Source organism: Elaeis guineensis, chromosome 2, assembly GCF_000442705.2.
Source record: "Elaeis guineensis isolate ETL-2024a chromosome 2, EG11, whole genome shotgun sequence".
Taxonomy (NCBI): domain Eukaryota; kingdom Viridiplantae; phylum Streptophyta; class Magnoliopsida; order Arecales; family Arecaceae; genus Elaeis; species Elaeis guineensis.
Genome location: NC_025994.2, coordinates 125,570,040 through 125,593,296, shown reverse-complemented (window position 1 = coordinate 125,593,296; position 23,257 = coordinate 125,570,040). Strand labels below are relative to the sequence as shown.

The 23,257-nt window shown below is 41.2% G+C and overlaps 2 protein-coding genes across 5 annotated transcripts; both read right to left on the bottom strand.

Moving 5' to 3' along the window:
* Positions 1-3,080: 3,080 nt before the first annotated feature.
* On the bottom strand, positions 3,081-6,592 carry LOC105049781 (small ribosomal subunit protein uS13z/uS13y/uS13x). The gene is made up of 4 exons (XM_010929567.3): positions 6,426-6,592; positions 6,079-6,239; positions 5,510-5,698; positions 3,081-3,404 (listed from the first exon to the last, which is right to left on the bottom strand). The coding sequence occupies exons 1-4, from the start codon at positions 6,426-6,428 to the stop codon at positions 3,299-3,301; spliced, it is 459 nt and encodes a 152-aa protein (XP_010927869.1). The 5' UTR covers positions 6,429-6,592; the 3' UTR covers positions 3,081-3,298.
* A 9,391-nt stretch (positions 6,593-15,983) lies between these two features.
* On the bottom strand, positions 15,984-22,773 carry LOC105049863 (uncharacterized). Of its 4 annotated transcripts, none has more exons than XM_073251001.1 (4): positions 22,453-22,773; positions 21,807-22,082; positions 16,666-16,830; positions 15,984-16,273 (listed from the first exon to the last, which is right to left on the bottom strand). In XM_073251001.1, exons 1-4 carry the CDS (start codon positions 22,719-22,721, stop codon positions 16,267-16,269), a joined length of 717 nt encoding a protein of 238 aa, XP_073107102.1. In that variant the 5' UTR covers positions 22,722-22,773; the 3' UTR covers positions 15,984-16,266. The 4 variants fall into 4 exon arrangements, with proteins under 4 accessions (XP_073107102.1, XP_010927976.1, XP_073107104.1 ...); XM_073251003.1 differs by lacking the exon at positions 15,984-16,273 and adding an exon at positions 21,118-21,160 and having other exon boundaries at positions 16,738-16,830; XM_010929674.2 differs by lacking the exon at positions 15,984-16,273 and having other exon boundaries at positions 16,426-16,830.
* Positions 22,774-23,257: the final 484 nt, after the last annotated feature.

The following is a 23,257-nucleotide window of genomic DNA, read 5'->3' as shown; positions in this document are numbered from 1 at the left end:
CAAAGAGAAAGCCGTAGGTCATCCGGGGGTGCAAAGCAATTGTAGGTTATCGAAAGATGGAAATGCAAAGCAGCAACGAGTGCCTGAAAAGGTGGATGGCAGCTACTGGGAGGTGGGAGGCATAGAGCAATGACAAACGCCATCGGAGGGGGTGACCATGGGCGTGTGGGTGGGCAAGTGCAGTGCATAAAAACTACGGGCATGAGGTTGGGGATGGGGGGCAAAGGAGTTGCTAGCATCAAAAGTAGTAGAGATACGAGCGGAGGAGCCGCGAGTGGCACTCGAGAGAGAGGTTCAGAGAGAAGCAAAAAAATAAAATAAAATATTATCTATAAAATATTATATATAAAAAATAATATATAATATTAAAAATATTTTTATAATAAAATATTATAAAAGTGCATGGATGTAAAATCCAAAGGTGTTTAGAGTCACTTGGTGAGTACCTTGATCCAAAGAGTCAAGCTGAAGGCTCAGAGATGAATCATTTTTGTGCAGGCCCATAATTTGGCATAAATGAATGGTGAGTCACGAGATCAAACCATAAAGCATTTGAATGCTCTTGTCTCGGAATACAAAATTTTTCGTCTCCATGCGTCACTACGTGGGCACATATATCCCATCAAAGTCATTTTAATCTTTTTATATATTATCTTAATTTTATCGTTCTAATTTTTATTGTAACAAAACGCCAACAAAAAGAAAATCGAAGGAATAACAATCAATACAAACACATATAATTTACGTAAAAAATCTTTAAATCAAAAAAAAATAATGAATAAAAATTTTTATTATTTTTAAAATTGAAGATTATAAAATATAAGATAAAAAAAATCCTACAGTTTTATTATGTGTTTTTCAAAGGACTGGTCATAATAATTAAATGATTTTTTTTTTTTGGTAAGCCTCGATTGTTTGCTTGATCCAGATAATACACAAACGTTAATTTAATTTAATTTTTATGCGTGGATGACAGTCTACCATCGTACGAGGTCTTACTTACCTCCAACCAACTGAAATAATGAAAGGCAAATTATGGTTTAATTGTGACACGTGTCATCGTACTACTACACGTGAGGGGAGAGGCATCAGTATATTAGGTATTAAAAGAAGAAGAGAAACCAGATTAGCGGAAGAGAATTAGATTCTTTTTTATAACAAAAGGTACTCTCTGCAGTACCGAACTCTTCCGTGCATTTAGGTGCCCAAAAGTCTACGAGCCAGTTGTTCCACGTACATTAGCTAAAAAAACATCATGATCTACTCGATGTTATGTTACATCACCAAGCAGAAAGATGCTTCGAAGGGGGAACAGCAGTCCTCCATCTTTTCGATAACCTTTTCACACGAATTATTCAATGAATCCTGTTCCTTGAGATGTTCCAATTGGCAGGCAACAGATAAAAACCGGATGACTTGGAAGTCATAGAAAAGGGTAGGGCTCTCTCATCACTCATTACTCAGAGCCAAGGGAACATCCATTTTGAATGATTCTCTCTCTGTGATTCCACAAGACGCTTATTCCTTTCCATGGCATTAACAGTGAAGGAAGCTTCCCCAACCTACAACAAAGAAGAAAAAAAATGCACCTCCAACGTCACAAGATATAGTTGGGCATGCTTCATTATTTATTTATATAACATGGAGTCTCGACGACATTTACTTTTAACAAACAAACCAGAAGTGGTGGTGAAGCAAGCCAAGCCTTTTCTTTTCTTTTCTTTTTTTTTTTTTTACTAGAAAAAAAAAAATCCTTGGAAACAGAAGACTGCATATGGAATTCACATCTCTCATTTAGTGCTTCAATCCTTATCAAAAAGAACTCGTAACAAATCCCACACATGTAAGACGGTAAGAGAGAAGGATTTACAAGGGCTACCGGTCGTTCTGCAACGATCCCGATGGCCGACCATCGATAGCTTTTGTAGTGGGTTGGAATCACGAGCCCATGTTGTTATGGGACCTTATGGCCCATATTGTTATCGGATGGATCAAGATTCCACCAGGCACCACCACGGCTGTGCCGCATCATTCGTGTCGTGCTCACAAGAAAATAAATAACAAAAACTCAAGACCACAAGATTTTTATTTTTTATTTTCAAAACTCCATCAGAGAATGGCCGACCATTTAAGAGTGCCCACAATGGACTCGACCCGATCCAACCAAACCAAATTTATCGTTCATGTTGAACGTGATCGAAAAGTTTCTTTGATGTTGCTATGCTGCAGAACAGCAGAAGCGGGTAAGTTTCTTAAAGGCTAGAGTGGCTGCAGATGGGGGTCTCGGTGATTTATTGGATAAAATCACTGGAACTGACATGCCGTGGATACAGGGAAGATGCAGCAGGCAGCTTTGGGTAACGATCCCAGCCTACATATTTTAAGACAAAGGGTTAACCCACCCTCAAACTGACACATGCCCACCACGTTTTTCAGAACAAACCTAGAATTTAATCATCCCCTTCCTTGCTTGATTTCTCTGCCATTCTAACGTTTTCCAGCCGATTCTCTCTCTCTCTCTCTCTCGTTAGACTTATCCCGTTCACCACCATGAAAGGAAACTCCCATTCTTTGTTCTGATTTCAGATGTCAGATGGGTGCACAAGCCCAGGCCGCATTTTGTACATGTTACATATACATATAAATGGCTCCAAGAGGAGAATATATTACATATACATTCTTCAGTTGCATGCAGTGCTTGTTATACAAATGTCAAAAATGTCACTTTCACATGAATCTTCCACCCGGGTCTCCCAACCAGTATTAGCTAACATACCCGGAAACTATCAATTATTCACCATAGATCCAATATTTGTTCCGTGAAACTTATAACATAACAGAGATATTTTTTAAAAAAAGAAAAAAAAAATGAAGGATCAAAGGTATTTTGAAATTTGAAGCCCGAGAAGCACAACCCAGCTAACCCATGCATCAAACAAGCAGAAAGCTACGAATCATGCATCCCAATGCTCCAGTTGATCCATGATGCTACCTATTTTACAAGATCCATAGCAATTGCCAATTGCTCAAACTGGTGACCGTAATGAAAATTCAGAAACTATGATCAAAGGGCAGAGAAGTGTAAAATAAGAGATATTCTAAGATATGCCAAATAACATTTGAGTACACAAATTCAAAGATAACAAAAGAAGTCTACATCCATAAAGTTTATCATGCTGCAATCCTACACCAAAAAACAAAAATGAGATGGTGTTCTTTAACTAGTTGAATTCAAACCAAAAGGCATTCACTTCAATAAATAATTATCCAGCCACTGGAATAAAAAAAATCGAACGACTCAACGCTTCTTTGAGACACCAACAGTCTTTCCCCTTCGGCCGGTTGTCTTGGTGTGTTGCCCCCGAACACGAAGACCCCAGTAATGTCGCAAGCCACGGTGATTCCTGATGTTGATTAAAGTTACATACAGCTAATACTCAAGGAAAATCAGAAAATACAAATGACTTCTTTAACAATTAGAGAGAAACTCACACAAAAGAACACTTGTATTTTTTGATGGAAACAACATGATACAGATGTCTTATATATGTAAACATCAAATTTCTTAAACATATATTCCTAGTAAATAGTTGTTGCACCATCATGCAGGGATAAACAATACTTTTTTCCCCCTTTTTCGTTTTTCATTTGAGCAAGGATATACCAAACCAGTCATGCACAAGAAACACCACTATATGAAATCACGAGATATCAAGCAGTGGCACAGATATTAAAAGATGCAGCAGTCAATAAAACGTCATCTGTCCTAGATATAATAATGTTCAGATGTCAAACATAGGATGGTGAGTTTTAGTTTCTAGTAACAAAGCAGAGAGTGGAACGCATCAGGCTTAACCCAAGAAAAAAAAAAGCAATGTTGTACAGACTACCGCCTATAGGAAGCTTTGAATGCATCAAAATGAAGGGAACAACTCCTGAGGTAGTAGACCATACAGCAGAATTGAAGATGTTAATCTGGGAAGGGCCTATGCCAAATCTAGGCTTGAACTATAACAAATAATTTGACAATATTGCATACTGTAATTGTCAAATGACAAAAAAATGGAGGGTACCAACAAAAATGGGAACCTTATTTTAAATGGAAATCATAAAAGGAGACATGATTCTTTAAAATGGGAAGAATGCTAATGGGCATCATGTCGCTCTGAAAACCTCCAGCAGAACCCTTGGAAACTTGATCTCACTTTAAATCCATGGACTCTTCTCTAGAACTGAGATTCCACATTGTTAAGCCATTTGGCAGATAAATTACAGGTCTGCTGAAAATGTTCCAGCAATCTGTAAATTCAGTCCAATCATAAGAAACCTGTAGAAACTCATGAATCAACCTTAAATGCATCCAAGCAATCATTTGTTACGAAACAAAATGCATGAACAAACAGGCATGAGAGAAATATGGTTCACCAGAATACTCCAGATCTACAAATTCATAACCTTATAGAAAACTATGAATTAATTAACCCTTGCTTCCATGAAGCGACGGTTGTTGGGTAAGTATAATGAAACATCAAACAATAAAATTGTATGCATCATGCTTTAGCTTGACAGAAGGGAAGAGGCTTCAATCATGTTCTTTATACTGGGAATTAAATTAGATAGATGAGCCATCAGGAATATTATAGCGTTCATCTTTCATCCCCAAAAAACTTATTCATCTCAATTATTCTGCATCGCTTCACAATCTTCTCTTGGTAATTGATATACATCAGAAAATCTAGTAGTTCACCATGAGGACCTTAGGTTACCAAAATAACACAAAATGTAACTGAAGCCCTATTAACTAATGCATTCATTGTGAGTGAACCTAAAATTAAAAGTATTTTGAATCTAACTTATACCAAAAGCTAATGACCAATATCTGAGACAACACACAAATTAGATAATCTGTGAAATTGTATCCTTTTAACTAGATTACGTCTTCCTAACAAAAAAAATTGAGGCCAGAGCAATGAGATGCGCCAAGTGGAAGTTTTAGTCTACAACATCATGGACCGCAGTACTCGGCTTGGTTCATCTAGTAGAATCCAAATGCTGCCCTGCCAAACAATCTACTTAAGGGCTCATTATGAACTGCTTATAAATTTAAATTCTGGTTGCAAATTAACCAAAATTTACCTCTAACCTTGTTCAAAGAACCTAGAGTCCATGTTATATGATTTGCACATAAGGAACTTATTAAATGGACATTAGGTTTTGCAATCTTGGTGCAAGTTTTCATCCTGCAATTTGTTTCCCTTTGATTACTAAACTATATCCAACCTGTCCAATGCCTTCTTCTCCAACCAAAGAATAACGTTCAATTCCATTGGTACCATGATCTTTTCCCTCCTTAAACTTCTCCACCACCAAATCGGACCCTCCCTATAAGTCTAAGAAGTTTATTTCAGATCTTGCTCAAAACCAAGTTTTTCTTTCACACAGAAACTAGGCCAAATTTATTTTAAAAAAAAAAATTCAGAGGCTGCATAGAGTTAATATAATCCAGTACCTGATCTTTTTCAATCGCTCTAAATCGTCTCTCAGCTTCATGTCAAGAGCATTGGAGACCACCTGAGAATACCTCCCATCCTTGTGGTCCTTCTTCCTGTTCAAGAACCAGTCTGGGATCTTGAATTGCCTTGGGTTCGCCACAACGACCATTAGATTCTCCAGTTCCTCAGCAGAAAGTTCACCAGCCCTAACAATTCCACACCATAATCCCATTACAAAAACTACTGAAATGCATTGCAGAAGAAGCATAACCTAAATATAATACACTACAAGTCATCAAAATCGCCATTGAAAACAGCTATTCACATTAAAATCAATCAAGAGTACCGAGTTTAAGGAAAAGAATCAAATCTTTTAGATAGAAATTAGCAGAGGCAAAAAGCCTGAAGCGTTCTAACAAAGTATCAATCTAAACAAACCTATGAAAAAACCCGAAAACAAAACACACCATCAAATTTTACCAAGAAACTATGATGACGAACTAATGCAAGATTGAACCAGAATAAAACTGATTTCAAGAAACCAAAAAACAATAAAAAGTACAGAGAAAGAGAGTGACAAAGCGACCTTTTGTTCATATCGACGTCTGCCTTCTTGCAGACGATGTTGGCGAAACGCCTGCCAATACCCTTGATGGACGTGAGGGCGAACATTACGTTCTGCTTGCCATCCACGTTGGTGTTCAAGACTCGCAATATGTGCTGGAAATCCTCGTTCGCCACCAGCGACTGCACCACAAAATCCCATATTTCGATCAGATCAAACAAGAATTGAGAGTAGAGATGCCCGTTGTTTGAAAAGAACCAAAAGCCACCAAATGTAGGGTCTAATCGAGAGATCTTGCGTTCTTTACAAGAGGGAAAAGAGAGAAATCTTTGATTTTCAGGAGGTCACCGAGATCGATAGAGAGATACCATGGTTTCTGAGATCGAGCACTTGATCAGGGAAAGAAGGAAGCCCTCCTCGGCCGATCGGTTGGAATTGGAGTTAGAGTGCAAGGCGGCGGCGGGGGAAGCGGAAACCCTAGAAGGGTTTTATTTTCTCCTCTCAGGGTTGGCAATCGAGACGGGTCGGACCGGACACGAGTCGGCCCTCAGGAAGAAATTTAGATCCCCACCCCCATCCGACCCATGTAATTTATTTATTAAATATATTAAATATAGATTTTTAAAATAGATCCAACCAATTTAAATGGATTAAATGTATTGGGTTAAATAGAACAGAAACAAACCAAACAGATTTTGAACTGATTTGATAGAAGTAAATGGGATGGATTATAATCCAGATCTAATTATGGATTAAAAATATAAATCTAAATTTAATCTATTTAATAAATATGTCTAAACGAATTGATCTCCAAACTCATTTATATTAAATTCAGATCTATTTAAAATAAATTAAGTTGATGGATCGGATCGTTGCTGAGCCTTCTTAGTTCTTTCATACAATTACCATAAGAGTATTCATGCAATGAATAACATAGATAAAGATATAACTGCAAAAATAATTGATCAGTTTTGCAGATTTAAGAACAAATCAGATCCATGCAGGGATAAGGAAGTAATTTTTTAAATTTATTAAAATTTTATTTTTAAATTTTTAATTGACTAAACTTTCGTGATAGTTTGCTTTTCAATTGAAAAATATCTATATTTCATTAAATTGGGATTTGCCACGTGTTTCGAAGCAGAACTACATCAATCAATAATCATATTTATTCATATATTTTACATTTTTTATTTAATATATTTCTTATTTATCAATATTTTTTTTATATTTTTATTATTAAATATTTATTGATATATTTATATTTTTATTTTATATAGATCATACCAGTCAACATGTTTTTATACTTTCTCATTTAATATTTTTATATAAAATATCAAAAGTTTTTATAATTAATCCTTATTTGATCAATTTCAAGTAATAATTATAGCAAAAAGATCAACTAATAATTTCGAAACCTTAATGTAAAAGAAAATAAATAATTTTGAAACCTTCAATTTTTTTTTAATTCCCCTGCATTGCAGAGGTATTTTACTAGGATAATTGTAAATAATAAAAATTATCAAACTTTTATCGAGTTCCATTTGTTTTCACATTCCATGCGGAAAGTGTTTGACAAAATGTTAAAGACGTGTTATGTATGCTTCAACTCATCGTGGATAGTTTGAGTCAGCATGGTAGGTGTCACAGGGCTGATTCTCGCCCAAAATTTTTGCAAGAATGCAAGCCTTGTGCGGCACTAGACCCACGTCTAGTTCAGCCTCTCAGTACTCTCCTTTCATAAAGGACATGATATCAAAGCACATAAGGGAAATATCACAGATTTCCTTTATTCCAATTCCCAATATACACTGGATAATGGAGACCCGCCCACAGTCTCTCTGAAATCCCAACGTACCCACCCCTGCCTCTACTAGTCAGCAAGCAGGGTATACATAGGCGGTGGACAACTTTCCCCAACCGCTGGGAACCAACTCGAAACCGTTCCCATCTGTTTGGAGGGCAACCGCTCCAAGGAGTTGGGAGCCAACTGCTGTCAACTCCCCCGAACTGCTGTTGGACAGCAACTGACCAAGGCAACCGAAGGCAACTATCGGGCCAACTCAGAATCCCGTCCAACTGCGTGCCAAGACCCAGGCTGCACGCGCCCAAGGTCAGGCTCGGGTGCCACCCTGCGCACCCTTGCAAACTCATGCACGCACGCGTCCGGCCGTGCGCGCCCATGCGTGGGTCGATGCCACGCGCGCCCATGCGTGGGCTCTGCTGTGTCGTTGGCTCGCGCGTCCTGCTGCCGCGCGCACCCTATGCCGCACGCCTCCGGCACCATGCGCATCCCTCTGCGCATCCTGCTGCCGCGCGCGCCCTGTGCCGCACGCCTCTGGCACCATGCGCATCCCTCTGCGCATCCTGCTGCCGTGCGCGCCCTGTGCTGCGCGCGCCCTGCTGCACGGCATGCTCGAACATGGCGCCAGTGCGCTGCTCATGTGCACCCCAGCGCGCGCCCGTCCATGGTGCCGCGCACTGCTGCATTTTGGCACCCGTCTGCTGGTGCCAATACTCGGCCTGGCCATATGGGCACCAGGCCATGTCTTATCCTCGCAGAGCTCCGCCAAGTCTCTGCGCACTTAGGATTGGCACGGTAAAGGCATCAACCCGTGCCATCCCAGAAAGCCAGCTATTGGGACCGTGACAAACCTCCGCCACCCGAAGATCCCGACGTCCTCGGAGGGAGGTGTGACAAGTAAGTTTGGATCACCTCTCCAAACTGCCACAAAGAAGTCTCCTTCTCCCAACTAGCCTCGTTCTCTGGTTCCCCTTTCCATTGGACCAAATATTCGGTCCTTCTGTTCTTCTTGCTGTGTCCCAAGGTCCGGTGGTCAAGAACTTTCTCCACCTCCTTGTCAAATTGTTGCCTTATTGTCGGTGGGGCTCTTTGCGCCTGAATCCTTGAAGGATCTGCATCTTCATGAAAGGGCCTTAGATAACTCACATGAAAGGTTGGATGTACCTTTAACCTTTCCGGCAGATGCAGCCGATAGGCGACATTTCCCACCTTCTTCACCACTTCAAAGGGTCCATCATACCTTGGAATAAGACCTCGATGTACCTTCTTACTGTTGATCTTTTTCCAGATTTGAGGAGTCAGTTTCAGCAGAACTTTATCCCCCACATTAAATTCCAAAGGCCTGCGCCCTTTATCTGCATATTTCTTCATCCTCCTCGCTGCTTTATGGAGACTGTCCTGTGCCTCCTCCAACATTTCCTGCTGATTGCGAGCAAATCGATAGGCTGCCGGGCAGATTCCCCCAGATTTTTGCAAAGCAATTTCTTGAGGGGTAAGAGGTTGGCATCCCGTCGCCAACTCAAAAAGACTGAATCCTGTTGCAGAAGATCGATGAAGATTATAGCAAAATTGAGCAGTGTCTAACAGCTTCAACCAATTCCTTTGGCTGGCTGTCACATAGTGTCTGAGATACTCCTCCAACAATGCATTCACCCTCTCCGTCTGACCATCAGTTTGAGGATGATTTGCTGTGGAGAACTTGAGTTCGGAACCCATCAATTGAAAGAGATAGGTCCAAAACCTTCCCGTGAACCGAGCATCTCTATCACTGATGATATCTGAAGGCAACCCGAAATGTTTCACCACATTTCGATAGAACAAGTCCGCAGCAGTCTCCGCTGGACATGCTTCTGGGACTGGAACAAACACAGCATATTTGGAGAAGCGATCAACAACCACCATGATAGAAGTCATACCTTCCATCTTCGGGAAGCCACTGATGAAATCCATGGATACCGAGACCCATGGCCTTTCTGCAATCGGCAAAGGTTGTAGGAGACCCGCCTCCTTGCGCCTCTCCACTTTGTCTTGTTGGCACACCAAGCAAGACCGGACATAAGCCTCAATGTCCTCTTCCATCTTCGCCCATACAAATGTACGGGACAAGAGAGCCATCATGCGCTCCCTTCCCGGGTGTCCCGCCCATTGGGAATCATGGGACTCCCTCATGAGTTGTCTTCTCAAGCCCCCGCCATCAGGGACATATAGTCTATTGCTTTTGCCCACCAATAGACCATCTTCAACCCAATATCTTCGGGTCACACCTTCCCGAACCTGTTGAAGCAGCTTTTGGTAGCCTTTATCCGACTGCGCCACCACCCGAATCCTATCGGTGAAGTCTGCTTCCACAGAAGAAATGGCAGCAGCCATTTCCACAATGCCTTTCCTACTCAAGGCATCAGCAACCTGGTTATGCCTCCCAGGTTTATGCTCCCATTCCATGTCATATTCCGTCAAGAATTCCTGCCACCGAGCCTGTCTAGGAGACAGCTTTTTCTGCGTCAAGAAAAATGTGTTAGCCACATTATCAGTTTTCACCACAAACCTAGTACCCAACAGGTAGACCCGCCATGTCCTCAAGCAATGCACCACAGCCAGCATCTCCTTCTCATGGGCAGAATATCGCTGTTCTGCCTCCTTGAGTTTCCAGCTTTCAAAGGCAACTGGATGTCCCTCTTGTACCAGCACACCTCCAACTGCTTTATCGGAGGCATCGGTATGCACTTCGAAAGGCTTCACAAAATCGGGCAACTTCAGCACTGGTTCCGACGAAACAGCCACCTTCAATTCCTCAAAGGCCTCTTGGCACCTTTCAGTCCAAACCCATGGTTGATCTTTCCTCAACAAATCTGTCAATGGGGTAGCCTTCCTTGAATATCCGGCCACAAATTTGCGATAATAGTTTGCCAACCCAAGAAAACTTCTCAACTCGGCAACTTTGGTAGGTGCTGCCCAATCCAGAATGGCCTGCACCTTCTTTCGATCCATTTTCACCGTGCCATTGCCCACTACATGTCCAAGGAAATGGATTTCTCTGCAGCAGAATTCACATTTTTCCTTCTTGACATATAGCTTGTGTTCCCTTAGCCGATTGAACACCAGCTTTAAGTGCTTTTGATGTTCTTCCAAAGAACCACTATATATGACTATATCATCCAGATAAATAACCACAAACTGATCGATATAATCATAAAAGACATCATTCATTAAGTTGCAGAAAGTTGCAGGGGCATTTGTCAAACCAAACGGCATGACAAGGAACTCATAGGATCCATACCTCGTAACCATAGTGGTTTTAGGTTCATCCTCTTCGGCAATCCTCACTTGCCAATATCCCGATCGTAGATCCAACTTAGTGAAGTATGCAGCCTTGGATAAACGATCGAATAAATCTGATATCAGGGGCACCGGGTACTTATTCTTAATGGTGACTTTGTTCAGGCCTCTGTAGTCCACACAGAGCCTAAGAGAACCATCTTTCTTTTCCTGGAACAACACAGGGGCACCGAAAGGGGCTTTAGATGGTTGTACCTTTCCCGCATCCAGCAGTTCACCCAACTGCTTCTTCAATTCAGCCAACTCCTTAGGCGACATTCTGTAGGGAGCTTTGGCAGGAGGTCTTGTGCCGGGCACAAGATCTATCTTGTGGTCCACAGCACGTCGAGGCGGCAACCCTTTTGGCAACTCCGAAGGCATCACATCATCGAATTCCTGTAGGAGTCCAGCCACCTCCTTTGGCACCATTGCTGTCTCATCCGGGCCCACATCAACGAGAGCAGCAAGGTAAGTTACTTGGCCCCGCTTCCATCCACGGGCCAATTGCATGGCGGAGACCATCTCCACCTTTGGTTCGCGAACACCAGCATCCGAAAGCATGCTGCACCCTGTAACAAAACAAGGTCTCTTCTCATCATGGATCATCAGTCCATTCAAGTGTGGCAATATCGCCACTTTGGCAGCGACAAAAAAGTCATTGCCAAGGATCAAGTTGTAGTCGTCCAGTGGAACCACCATCAGGTTCATGCGACCATTCCATCCGCCAATGGTCACTTGGACGTCAAAGGCCATGCCCCTCACGGCCTGGGCTTGGAAATTGACGGCCTTGATACGGCTTGAGTATTTCGCCACACTCAAGCCTAGAGTGGGTACCATCCTTTCAGCCACAAAACTGTGTGTGGCACCACTGTCCACCATGGCTGAAAGCTGATGTCCATTGACTTCCATGCGCACGAACATCAGTTTGGGGCGTTCCTTGGTTCTCTCCGCTTGCATTGCACCAAGCAATTGCAGTGGTGCAACTTGGTGTGTAGCCTCTGAATCAGAATCATCACAGGCATCTTTAGCGATAATGGCACTTATCTTGCTCTTGTTGGGACAATTGCGAGCAAGATGAGGACCATTGCAGATGAAGCAACCGGGATGAGGATTGGCTTGATCCCTCCTTTGGTGGGAACCTTCCACCTTAGCCTTTCCTTTATCAGCAGCATCTTTGGTCCGCTTCTCGCCAACATCCTTTGGCTTCTTCCTGTGGTTCTTCTCAGCAAACTTAGGTTTGTTCGTGACAAACCCATTGCTGGGCTTACTGACTCGCAAATCCACCAAGGCATCAGCAGCAGCCAATGCGGCGGGCAAGTCCTTAATGCCTTGCCGTCGCAACTCCAATTGCGCCCACGGTTGAAGGCCAGACAGAAAATTGAATAGCCTGTCTGCCTCGGACATATCCCTTATGTCCAACATAAGAGAGCTGTACTCCTTCACATACTCTCTTACTGATCCGATCTGCCTCAACTTCTTTAGGGAGTCTCTTGCAACCCACGCCGTATTGCAAGGGAGGAATTGCTCCTTCAATTCCTGTTTCAGCACCTCCCAAGTGTCAATCTGTGGCCGGGCATATCCTCCGTTCTGGTTCGCCACCAGAGTTTGGCATCCCCCACCAAGTACATACTGGTGATGGAGACTTTCTCCTCTTCAGGAGCATGCGCAGCCTTGAAGTATTGCTCCATGTCCCACAAGAAATTCTCCAAATCTTTGGCACTCCGCATGCCATTGAAAGGCTTTGGATCAGGGACTTTCATCTTGACGGTCGCATCTCCCCGCGAAGGGTTTTGCAGCACCGTTTTGAGGAGTCGGACATCAAATTTCATCTCCTCCAATTGTTGCTGCGCCATTGCCAAGGCTTCCTGCAGTGGAACCAATATGGTCAGCGAGTTCTCCACTTGCGACCACAAAGGTTCAGCGGCTTCACTTTGAGGCACACCGAGCATCGCTTCCAATCGGGACAATCTCTCACGGATAGCATCCATGTTACCACCCGTTCGCATGAGCGCCACCCCCATGCTCAAATGTTTTGGCTCTCAAATGGCCAAAATCCCTTCACTCGAGCAAACCTGCTCTGATACCAACTGTCACAGGGCTGATTCTCGCCCAAAATTTTTGCAAGAATGCAAGCCTTGTGCGGCACTAGACCCACGTCTAGTTCAGCCTCTCAGTACTCTCCTTTCATAAGGGACATGATATCAAGGCACATAAGGGAAATATCACAGATTTCCTTTATACCAATTCTCAATATACACTGGATAATGGAGACCCGCCCACAGTCTCTCTGAAATCCCAATGTACCCACCCCTGCCTCTACTAGTCAGCAAGCAGGGTATACATAGGCGGTGGACAACTTCCCCCAACCGCTGGGAACCAACTCGGAACCGTTCCCATCTGTTTGGAGGGCAACCGCTCCAAGGAGTTGGGAGCCAACTGCTGTCAACTCCCCCGAACTGCTGTTGGACAGCAACTGACTAAGGCAACCGAAGGCAACTATCGGGCCAACTCAGAATCCCGTCCAACTGCGTGCCAAGACCCAGGCTGCACGCACCCAAGGTCAGGCTCGGGTGCCACCCTGCGCACCCTTGCAAACTCATGCGCGCACGCGTCCGGCCGTGCGCGCCCATGCGTGGGTCGATGCCACGCGCGCCCATGCGCGGGCTCTGCTGTGTCGTTGGCTCGCGCGTCCTGCTGCCGCGCGCACCCTGTGCCGCACGCCTCCGGCACCATGCGCATCCCTCTGCGCATCCTGCTGCCGCGCGCGCCCTGTGCCGCGCGCGCCCTGTGCCGCGCGCGCCCTGTGCCGCACGTCTCCGGCACCATGCGCATCCCTCTGCGCATCCTGCTGCCGTGCGCGCCCTGTGCTGCGCGCGCCCTGCTGCATGACGTGCTCGAATATGGCGCCAGTGCGCTGCTCATGTGCACCCCAGCGCGCGCCCGTCCATGGTGCCGCGCGCTGCTGCATTTTGGCACCCGTCTGCTGGTGCCAATACTCGGCCTGGCCATACGGGCACCAGGCCATGTCTTATCCTCGCAGAGCTCCGCCAAGTTTCTGCGCACTTAGGATTGGCACGGTAAAGGCATCAACCCGTGCCATCCCAGAAAGCCAGCTATTGGGACCGTGACAGTAGGCATCCTACGCCTGCACCAAGATGAGCATGCTCAAGCTCAATAAGTGAACGCATGTCCACTTAGAGAGGAAGCACGAGATGGGTGTTCAGATCATCATCAAGACAGCCTGATTGACATGTAGTTAAGGTTTACTCTCCTCCTCGTCCTTCAGGAAGACCAGTCCATGTTCATGCTCTTAAATCGGATATTGGTTTCAGCATCCTTGTTTGCAACAATGTGCGTGAAATGTTTGGTAAAATGCCCAAGAAGTACAGTAATTTCGGACACTATTCTTAATGTGTATTGTTGTGGATTGCTATCTCCACCTTGGTCGATTATGTCCTCGGCTCTCACTGAGGATCATTGGAATTCGAGCTTCACTGGGTATGAAGATGGGAAGCTAGTTTCAACCGGTGCTATGCTGGGATATCAGAATCAATGTGCTTGTAGAGACACCTTATGGACGGCAGTTCAAATCTCAATCTTTACCAACATGCTCGGTCATCAGTCTTAACCGAGGTATTCGAGCTCATACCTTGGCCATGGACGAAGTACTTCGAGGTCAGCCGAAGCCGGCCACAGGAAGATGTACATAAGGCAGCAACTTTTGTTGGGAAAGTCTACCATCTTTATGATTCTAAAAAGTCCAGATAAAGAAGGAGACCGTCACAATTGAATCATGCGCCAAATGAGAATAATCGCCACCAGCTTGATCCATGCATAATAATTGAAAATCGATTAACCTCCTGGATGCACACGACTCGAATTCCTCCTCTATAAATAGAGTGGTATGGGGACTATCAAGAGAAACTCTCAAAAATTTTTTTTTTTTTTCTTATTTTCCATCTCCTAATTTGAGCGTTGGAGTATCTTCGTCGGAAAACTTTTTGTAGGCCCCAAGCTAGCCTCTGAAGATCAATGCCCCGACACAACTTTATCATGTCGGCTAAAGAAATTATGTCCGACCTTAGGTATAGGATTTGGCAGCAACATGTATGTTTAGAACAAGTTAGTCCACTTGAAATCTTGTCATGCAGAGGACCATGATAAATGGGTCTAGTCATAAGATGGTATAATTCTTTGGACAAATGGTCAAGAGTGATGTCACCAAATTGTATGAATATCAGGCATGTAGCTTTGACAATGATACAAAAGATATTATCAATAAGATTATTTAAATTTTAATTTTAGTTGATTTTGGGATGACAATGTATTTATATTGACAAGAAGCATGGAATGCAGGATCACATTGCCTTCCTATTTAAATGATGTACGTACTGGTTCTATTTTATCCAACCACCATAATTCTTTATGCTTGCAGTTTCCAATTGCTAGCTTCCCACCAAAAAAAAAAAGTTTGAGTTGCTCTGCGTGCATCCAAACAAAAAATTCCAATTGCAGCAATTTCACATGTATGCAACTTCTATTTCAGCGCATATTTGGTTGCAAGGAACTGAACAGTCCCATTTGTAAATTATGTATTGTATTATAGTGTGTGTGTGTGTTTATATTTGTAGTTACCAGTAACATAAAGTGCATAAAGACCACGAGTTTGAAAATACAAAATTTTTACGCAAACTTATTGAATCAGTTTATGTCTTGGTTTAGTTCTAGTTACAGCATTGATCCAATCCAAAATGGTTTGCTTTCTTTCCGAATTCCTGTCTTTTGTTTTTCCTATCATGGGACAGGATCTGCTAAACATTGTACCACTTGGAAGTATTGAATATTCCTCAGCACTATCTATCCATGTTACAACCAATTTACATATTACCTTGAGTTATTTGGAAGCAGAGGATTGATGCTGGTGCATTCCAAATCAAATCAATCTCTCCTCTTATTCTCCATCTTCGTTCATCCTACAAAGCAATATTTGATAAGCAATTCAATACCCTGAGGATGTAATTGTTCTTCCCAATCTTCCACCACCATTTTTCTTGAAGAGGAATATATATGTCACGGCAATCATATTAACTCTAACACCTGGAAGAAGAAGTGAAAGAAGTTTCCAAATTGGTAACCGAATAGCAGTTCATGTTCAGGTTAAGGCATGAACAGGCTCAACTCTTTTGCAACTCAGCCAAACTAAAAATTAGATATTAATTTTCGAGGATCCATTTCCAAAACTAATTACTGGAAGTGGATCCCTCACTCCAAATCATTTCTGAGATAGAAATTAAATATAACTTGGGAAGTTCTTTATGGATATCCATCAAACAAACATCAGTTGAATGATGCGATTATTACACTTACAATTTACAAGTGGGGGAGCCTAATGGATAACTTACAAGGCCATTTTGCAATTGTAAACCGTGGGCGATGGATAATATATATAGATATATATGCTGGGACAATGAGAATGAAGAAGAGACTACCATAGGAAATTGATATGATCTGAAGCCCGGGACTCATCGTCATCATGCGAAGGAGAATGTATGTGTCTACCCTCATAAGTTGTGATGACCATCCGGGGGTCCTCTGCCAATCTCTCAACCCTTTTCTTCACTTGACAGTTGCTCTCGGTGCAACGATAGTAGCTCCTGCTCACAATGAAAAATCACCTTCAGACTGTACGTAGCATAAACTTTTATGTTTGCCAACAATTTGGCATCGATCAGGATGAAGACATATATAGAGGCAATACTGAAGTTCACCTTTTTTTTTTTTTAGAAAAAAAAAGGTCTTCAAAAAAGTGGGGAGCATTGAATAAGAAAATCTTGAAATATGGTTTTTCTCAAAAATAAAGGAGCATAAAAATGACTGACCAGTTTAACAACATTAATATCTTTTTTTTTTCAGCTTATGACCTGATAGTTGTGGATACATAAATCCCCTAGTCATGGCTAAACCTAATCTTTTCCTTTTTTTTTCTTTCCCTTTTTTTTTTTTTTTTTGAACATTTTTACAGAACTATGGATAACAACAGTAATCTATAAGAAGAATGCATGCATTTTGTCAAGAAGCCGTAGATACTTCATGAGCTTCGTTATTTATTGGATGGTTTGTGAATAATCTGAGTTGCCAATAATAATCACAACTAATAGTTAAAATGTGAAAAGGAACTTGAGGGTTATTGCATCATTTCTTTCGAAGTTATATATATATATATAAGGGATTCTCTCAAAGTCACTAAGGCGACAAAACAATAACAAGAACAACAATAAAACAACGACAGTCCCATGAAATATACCTATGAGTTGTTAGATCATGTTGCTTGTCAACAATTTGACTGATTATCACCTCATCAAACAAGTTGCCAATCTTCAAAACACATTCATTGTCCAGTGGCAATCGTATTGGCCCACCAAATTTTCAAGCATTATTGTCAACCCCGTCAGTGTTCTCATGAGTGGTGAGCCCCAACACCACAAAGGAAACATGAACAGAGATCACTGAGCAGGACAGCCAACCTGAAACCATCCCATTCAGAACTTGAGTGATGAGCTGCCATCATCTCTCAAAACATGCGATCCGGTTGGGATCCAACGCCACCTTATATTCATGTCATCATGAGCGTAATAGCTAGCCAAGGAAAACAGTGTACAGTGACACACCATTTGACATTAGAAGGACCCCTATATATTACCCTGGTAGTGATCATTTGGGCATTGATTAAAGATGTATGCCATACGAGGCACCTTATTATGCTTGTCTTCATGGATTAGGGTGGTTTAAAACACACAAATATTAATGAAAAGTTCCAATTTGAGAGCTGAAACAGATACGATGGATTAATTTTTTCCCTTCTATTTTTGAATTTAAATAAGTGCAGTCCTAAACATACATCATCAATAACAATATTCAAGGTCAGATATGATCTACAGACAAGTAGAAAAATGATGGGCCGTGAAGTAGCGTGAGATTCCCCTGTGAGAGGTTTTGTCCATGTACTCTTTTCAATATGAGTTAATTTACCTTCTTTGCTTGCTCTTACTTTCCCTATTTTCTGAAGATTAGATATGTACCAAATAATATATCAAAGTGACTGCTGCTTCAAAAAAAATTGTTCTACAAAGCTGTTTGATTGCGATCATCATCAGCTAATTCAAGATCGGCTTGCTATACCAAGCAAAGGAAATCAAAACACTAACCAATGCTGACATGTAAATGTGTTAGATAGAACATTTATAGCTCCTTATTAATGTGGATGTATTGTACCCAAAAAAGAATGGGTTCTTATAATGGTTGAGTAGGCCTGGGAGAGAGTATCACAGCCTTTCTTCACACAACAGGTTATTCTTCCTTAAGTTACATGTTTATTGACACATCAAATCTCATTATTAATAAAGACATACAGGTAAGAACATTGGCTGCATGGTTTTGTAAAAGGAAAAAAAAAATGATATGGTCCAGATAGTCATATATATCAAAGAGGTGAACTGTTGGGTCCGAGTGCCATATAAACTCAACAAGCCACTCTATGCTGGATTACGCTGCTTTGTCGGTAATGAGTCCTCGATTGATCATCTCTTGTTGTTAAGCCATTTATTTCCTAGATTCACACCATAAAACTAGAAACATGGATTCACATAACTATTTTATCAAAAATCTGCTATCATCTGCTAAACATAACAATACATATGAGAGCAGCATTTACTCTCTAAATGCAATTTTTTTTTTAAGGTAATTAGCAAAATGTTGCTAAAAGCTATTTGTATTGAAGAAACTTATAAACATATCATGGAAAAATGCTGTCTAGGAGTTTAATCTCACTTTGACGTTTATTAGAAGAAGATCCAGAAGGCCAAGATATTATTTATTTGTCTGTATATCTGTTTTTCTATCTATCTTGGTGAAGGAGATGGGAAAACCTTCGCTACTTCCTTAAGACTAAGAAAATGGAGAAGGCTCAATTTTTTTCTGCGTTTGTTTTTTGATCGGGTGTTTTGGGGATTTTGGGATTTCCTTTCATTGGGTTGATGATTAGACTATGTCCCTTAGATTCAATAAAAGAAAAGTAAATCATAGTTAATACGCTGTATTAATTGGGATAAGTTATTTGGAATATGATGGAATGAAAGACCAAGGAACAAGAATGCACCCAAATCAGTGACTCGGGTGAACTTATACCAAAATATTTAGGGTGCATTTGGTCAACCACAAAAAAAATATTTTTTTTTTATTTTTTGATTTTTGAAAAGCAAAAATTAAAAAATAATATTTGATAACACCACAAAAAATAAAAAGTAAAAATTTAAAAAGCAAAAAAAAATACTTTCCACAAAAAATAATTATTTTTTACTTTTTAAAATTTACTTTTGCTTTAAAAAAATGAATGAAAAATTTCGTGCCTTCTTCCTTCACTAGGACCCCTCCTCCTCCCAAGCGCTCGTTCGCCTTGCCCCCTCCGCTGCCTAGATCGTCCTCCAGGAGTCCTCCGCCACCACTCTCGCCATCATGGATCGTCTCTCCTGTCTCCTCTCCATGTTCCCCTCTCGATCTCTTCTTCTCCACGCCATCTTTTGAATGTGGAAGGAACTCGACCTTTCCGACGACTTTGAAGGTTCGATCATCATCTGGAATCCTACTATCTTCTCGCTCCGGGACAATCCATGGGAGCCCAACACTCATCTGTTGGAGCTCATCGAGAGGAACTCCAGCTCTAATTTCACATCGGTGGTTGAGAAGTGGCGATGTTAGGAGATGACCAGGGAGGGATCCAAGGCAGATGAGATAGAGCTCAGGTTTGGATTCAAGCATGGGTTTCCTCCCATGATGCAGCTCATGCGTCGGCAGGGACTAGAGGAAGAGCAACTAGGAGTGAAACCGGCATTGGAGGAGTTTGGTTGAGCTGCTAACAATTAATGTGTGAGTGTTGGTTCAGAAAGTTGGTGAGAAGGCAGAGAATGGTAACAGTTAAAGCAATATTCGACAAAGAGGTATGTGATTAATCAATCACTTATTTTTTTTAAAGTTAGATAATTTTTTTAAAAGTTAGATAATCAACCAAAGCAACTAGTTACCAAACGTACTTTTCGCTTTTTTATTTTTATTCAGTATCAAAAATCAAAAAAATAAAAAATATTTTTTATAAAATAAAAATTAAAAATTAAAAAATGTAACCAAATGCATCCTTAGGTTTTTCAATTCTGGCCAATAGACACCGGAAAGCAATGGTATTAAGTGAAGTACAGGATTATGCTGTCCTCTTTTTATGCTACGGCTATTCAAAGATTTAAACAGTTTCTACAAGTGATCTTATAAACATAAGTTTAAGTTTGACGTTAACTTGTCAGACAGTCCCTGATGAATGCCGTAAGATCTACCAAGATTTCATGCATTTTATGTTTTGGATACCTCTATTTCTATTAGGGATCCAAAGATGAATTATCCAGCGTCTGCCTTGGAAAGGAAGCAATTAAGTTACCTAACTAACAATATCTGCACCAGTTCCTCAGTACCAGATGTGACCATTTATAGTTATAGGCCTAGATAGCACAGTTAATACAGGCATTTAACCTTAATGACAGATAGGACTCCATGATTTTTCCTTTTTTTTTTTTTTTCTTGGCAATTCTAACAAATAGATCGATTGATTTAATCATGAATATAAATTACATAAAGCAAAGAATTTTTAGATGGGAAAAATAAATAAGTTGCCCAAAAAGCATTTATGCTTCCTGAAAGATGGATGATTTAGAAGCAAAAAGCACTAATCAACTTAATTAGAGCCATTTATTCATTACCATCTTTTCAATCCTCCTATCAACTAACGTATCAACCTATACATCACTTTAGCTTCACAAGGACTGACACTATCCTAGTCAAAATAAAAGCAAATAATTCATGCTTTATTTATGGAAATCCAATAGTGAAAGATGTCATACCCTTCCTAGTTAGATCTCCTTGATTCCCATGGTTCCTTGAGACCTTATTTGAGATGCATACCTGTGTTAGAACTTAATAAAAAGGGTCTAATGCAAAGTTTAAGATACAAACCCTAATTTTCCTTAAAAAAGCCAGAGTCATAATTTATTTTGTTTGTTTCTGTTGTTTCATTTTGCAAAGTAAAGGTCATGTCACATCCCACAAATCATTCATCAAAAAAACATCCCGCAAATCAATAAAGCATGACACCCACATTCTATAATATATCAAGCACCACAGCAATAAAAAGGAGATTATTTCTAACATTAGGTTCGTTTAAATCGATGCGTGCATGTGGGTACTCAAAAGTATGCTGCAAAAGCTTCTTTTTATCTCTGCATGAGATCCTTGTTTTGTATCTTGGAGAAAATGTACAAACTTTTTTTTGAGAAGAGAGAAAATCTAGAAGCTGAGAATGGGAAAGGGATCCTCTCTCCAAAACAAAATAATTCATGGACAATGCACGGTAACTCTAGTCCCCTACAAGCGTTTGTCATGCAGGCCGTTCGCAAAAAGGGTTCGGATATATAGTTGAGATTGGATTTAGGTTTCAATCAAAAAAGGAGATTGGATTTAGGTTGCAATATGAGCAAAAAGAAAGATAAAAAGCCCAAAGAAAGTGCAGTCTGGTCTTTGTCTTAGGGTCTACCTTGGATGCTGGGTGTTCTTCACAACCTTCTGGCCATACTTCCTCCACTTGTAGCCATCATCCAACACATCGACTTCGCTCAAGGTTTTGAAGCAAAATCTTGGCTCTCTAACCTTCTTCCTTGTCTTCAACTTCTTCATTCTTATAGCACCAACCGACAGGCTATTGTTGTTATTATTATTGCTACTACTACTATTGTTTTTGTTGTACTTGTGATTATCCTCTCCGGCGGATGATATCTTGTTACCTAGATCCCCCTCCTCTTCATCGTATGACCTGAAAACCACATAAACGAACAACTCATGAGTGAGTGAGAGAGAGAGAGAGAGAGAGAGAGAGGGAGGGAGAATTATTTTGATACGAGGTTTTATTAGAAACATAATAGGAGAGAGGTTTCTGATGAAATTCTCAAACTGGAGTCACTCGGAGAACAAGAATAACAACCAAACCTATGATCAAAAAGAACAACAACCGAACCTTTGAACCCTCAGAAAGGTAGTTATAACATGAAGAAAAGACAGCAACTAATGATGTATTCAAGAAAAATTTTAAGGAATTTCTCGCGAAGTAGATCTTGTAGGACAATAAACGTTTCTAGATATCCTTTTCCTCCATATCTCTATCGAGGATGTTGTGGGGTTCTTACCATAGACTATTACTTGATCTTTGTTCTGAAGAGGCTCCAAATTGACCTAAACCACCAGAGGAAGCAACCCTATATTGGGATGGTATGGAAGGAAGGCCTTCCTTTAAGTAAGAGGCGACTCCTCCTCCCATGTTGAGGCCTCCAAGAGTTTGCTGAATCCCATGTGGAGGAAAGCTCAGATGAGAAAGAGGAGAGATCTGGGTGCAAAAACTCATGGGATCCTCCACAAACCCTTGGTTGAGGACCGCATTAGCTTTGGAAGGAAACATCTCCCTATCTTTCTCTCCCCCTCTTCCAGTCTTGCTCCTGTAGGGAATGTGGTGGAGAACTTTCAATATAAAAATGAACACAGTAAGCTTAATGCTTAAAAAAGGAAGTAGTTATCTTACAATATTCAGTTTAATGACCAAAATGTCCTCTACCAATTCGAAAAGCGACATCTCGTGTAAAACTCTCGACCTGGGATCATGCTATCATGCCTCCATCACTTTAACATATTATAATTTACATTCCCTAGACAGGTAAAGGGGTAATGTTACGAGCCAACTTTAACTCTTGATATGGTTCAGCTTTACCAACACCAACACAATCACTGGCCTTGGATTCGGACCCTCCCACCCCCACCCTCAATCTCTCGATCAAAGTGGGATGTGTAGTAGGCACCAGCTCAGAGGCAGAGAGGACAGTGTGAAATCATCAGGCAGATTTTTTAAGATATTATGTCCATTTAATATTGACTATTTGTGAGTTGATGTTATATTCCTAATTATTGTGGTTGTTGATTAGAAGGAAACATGTCATGAGG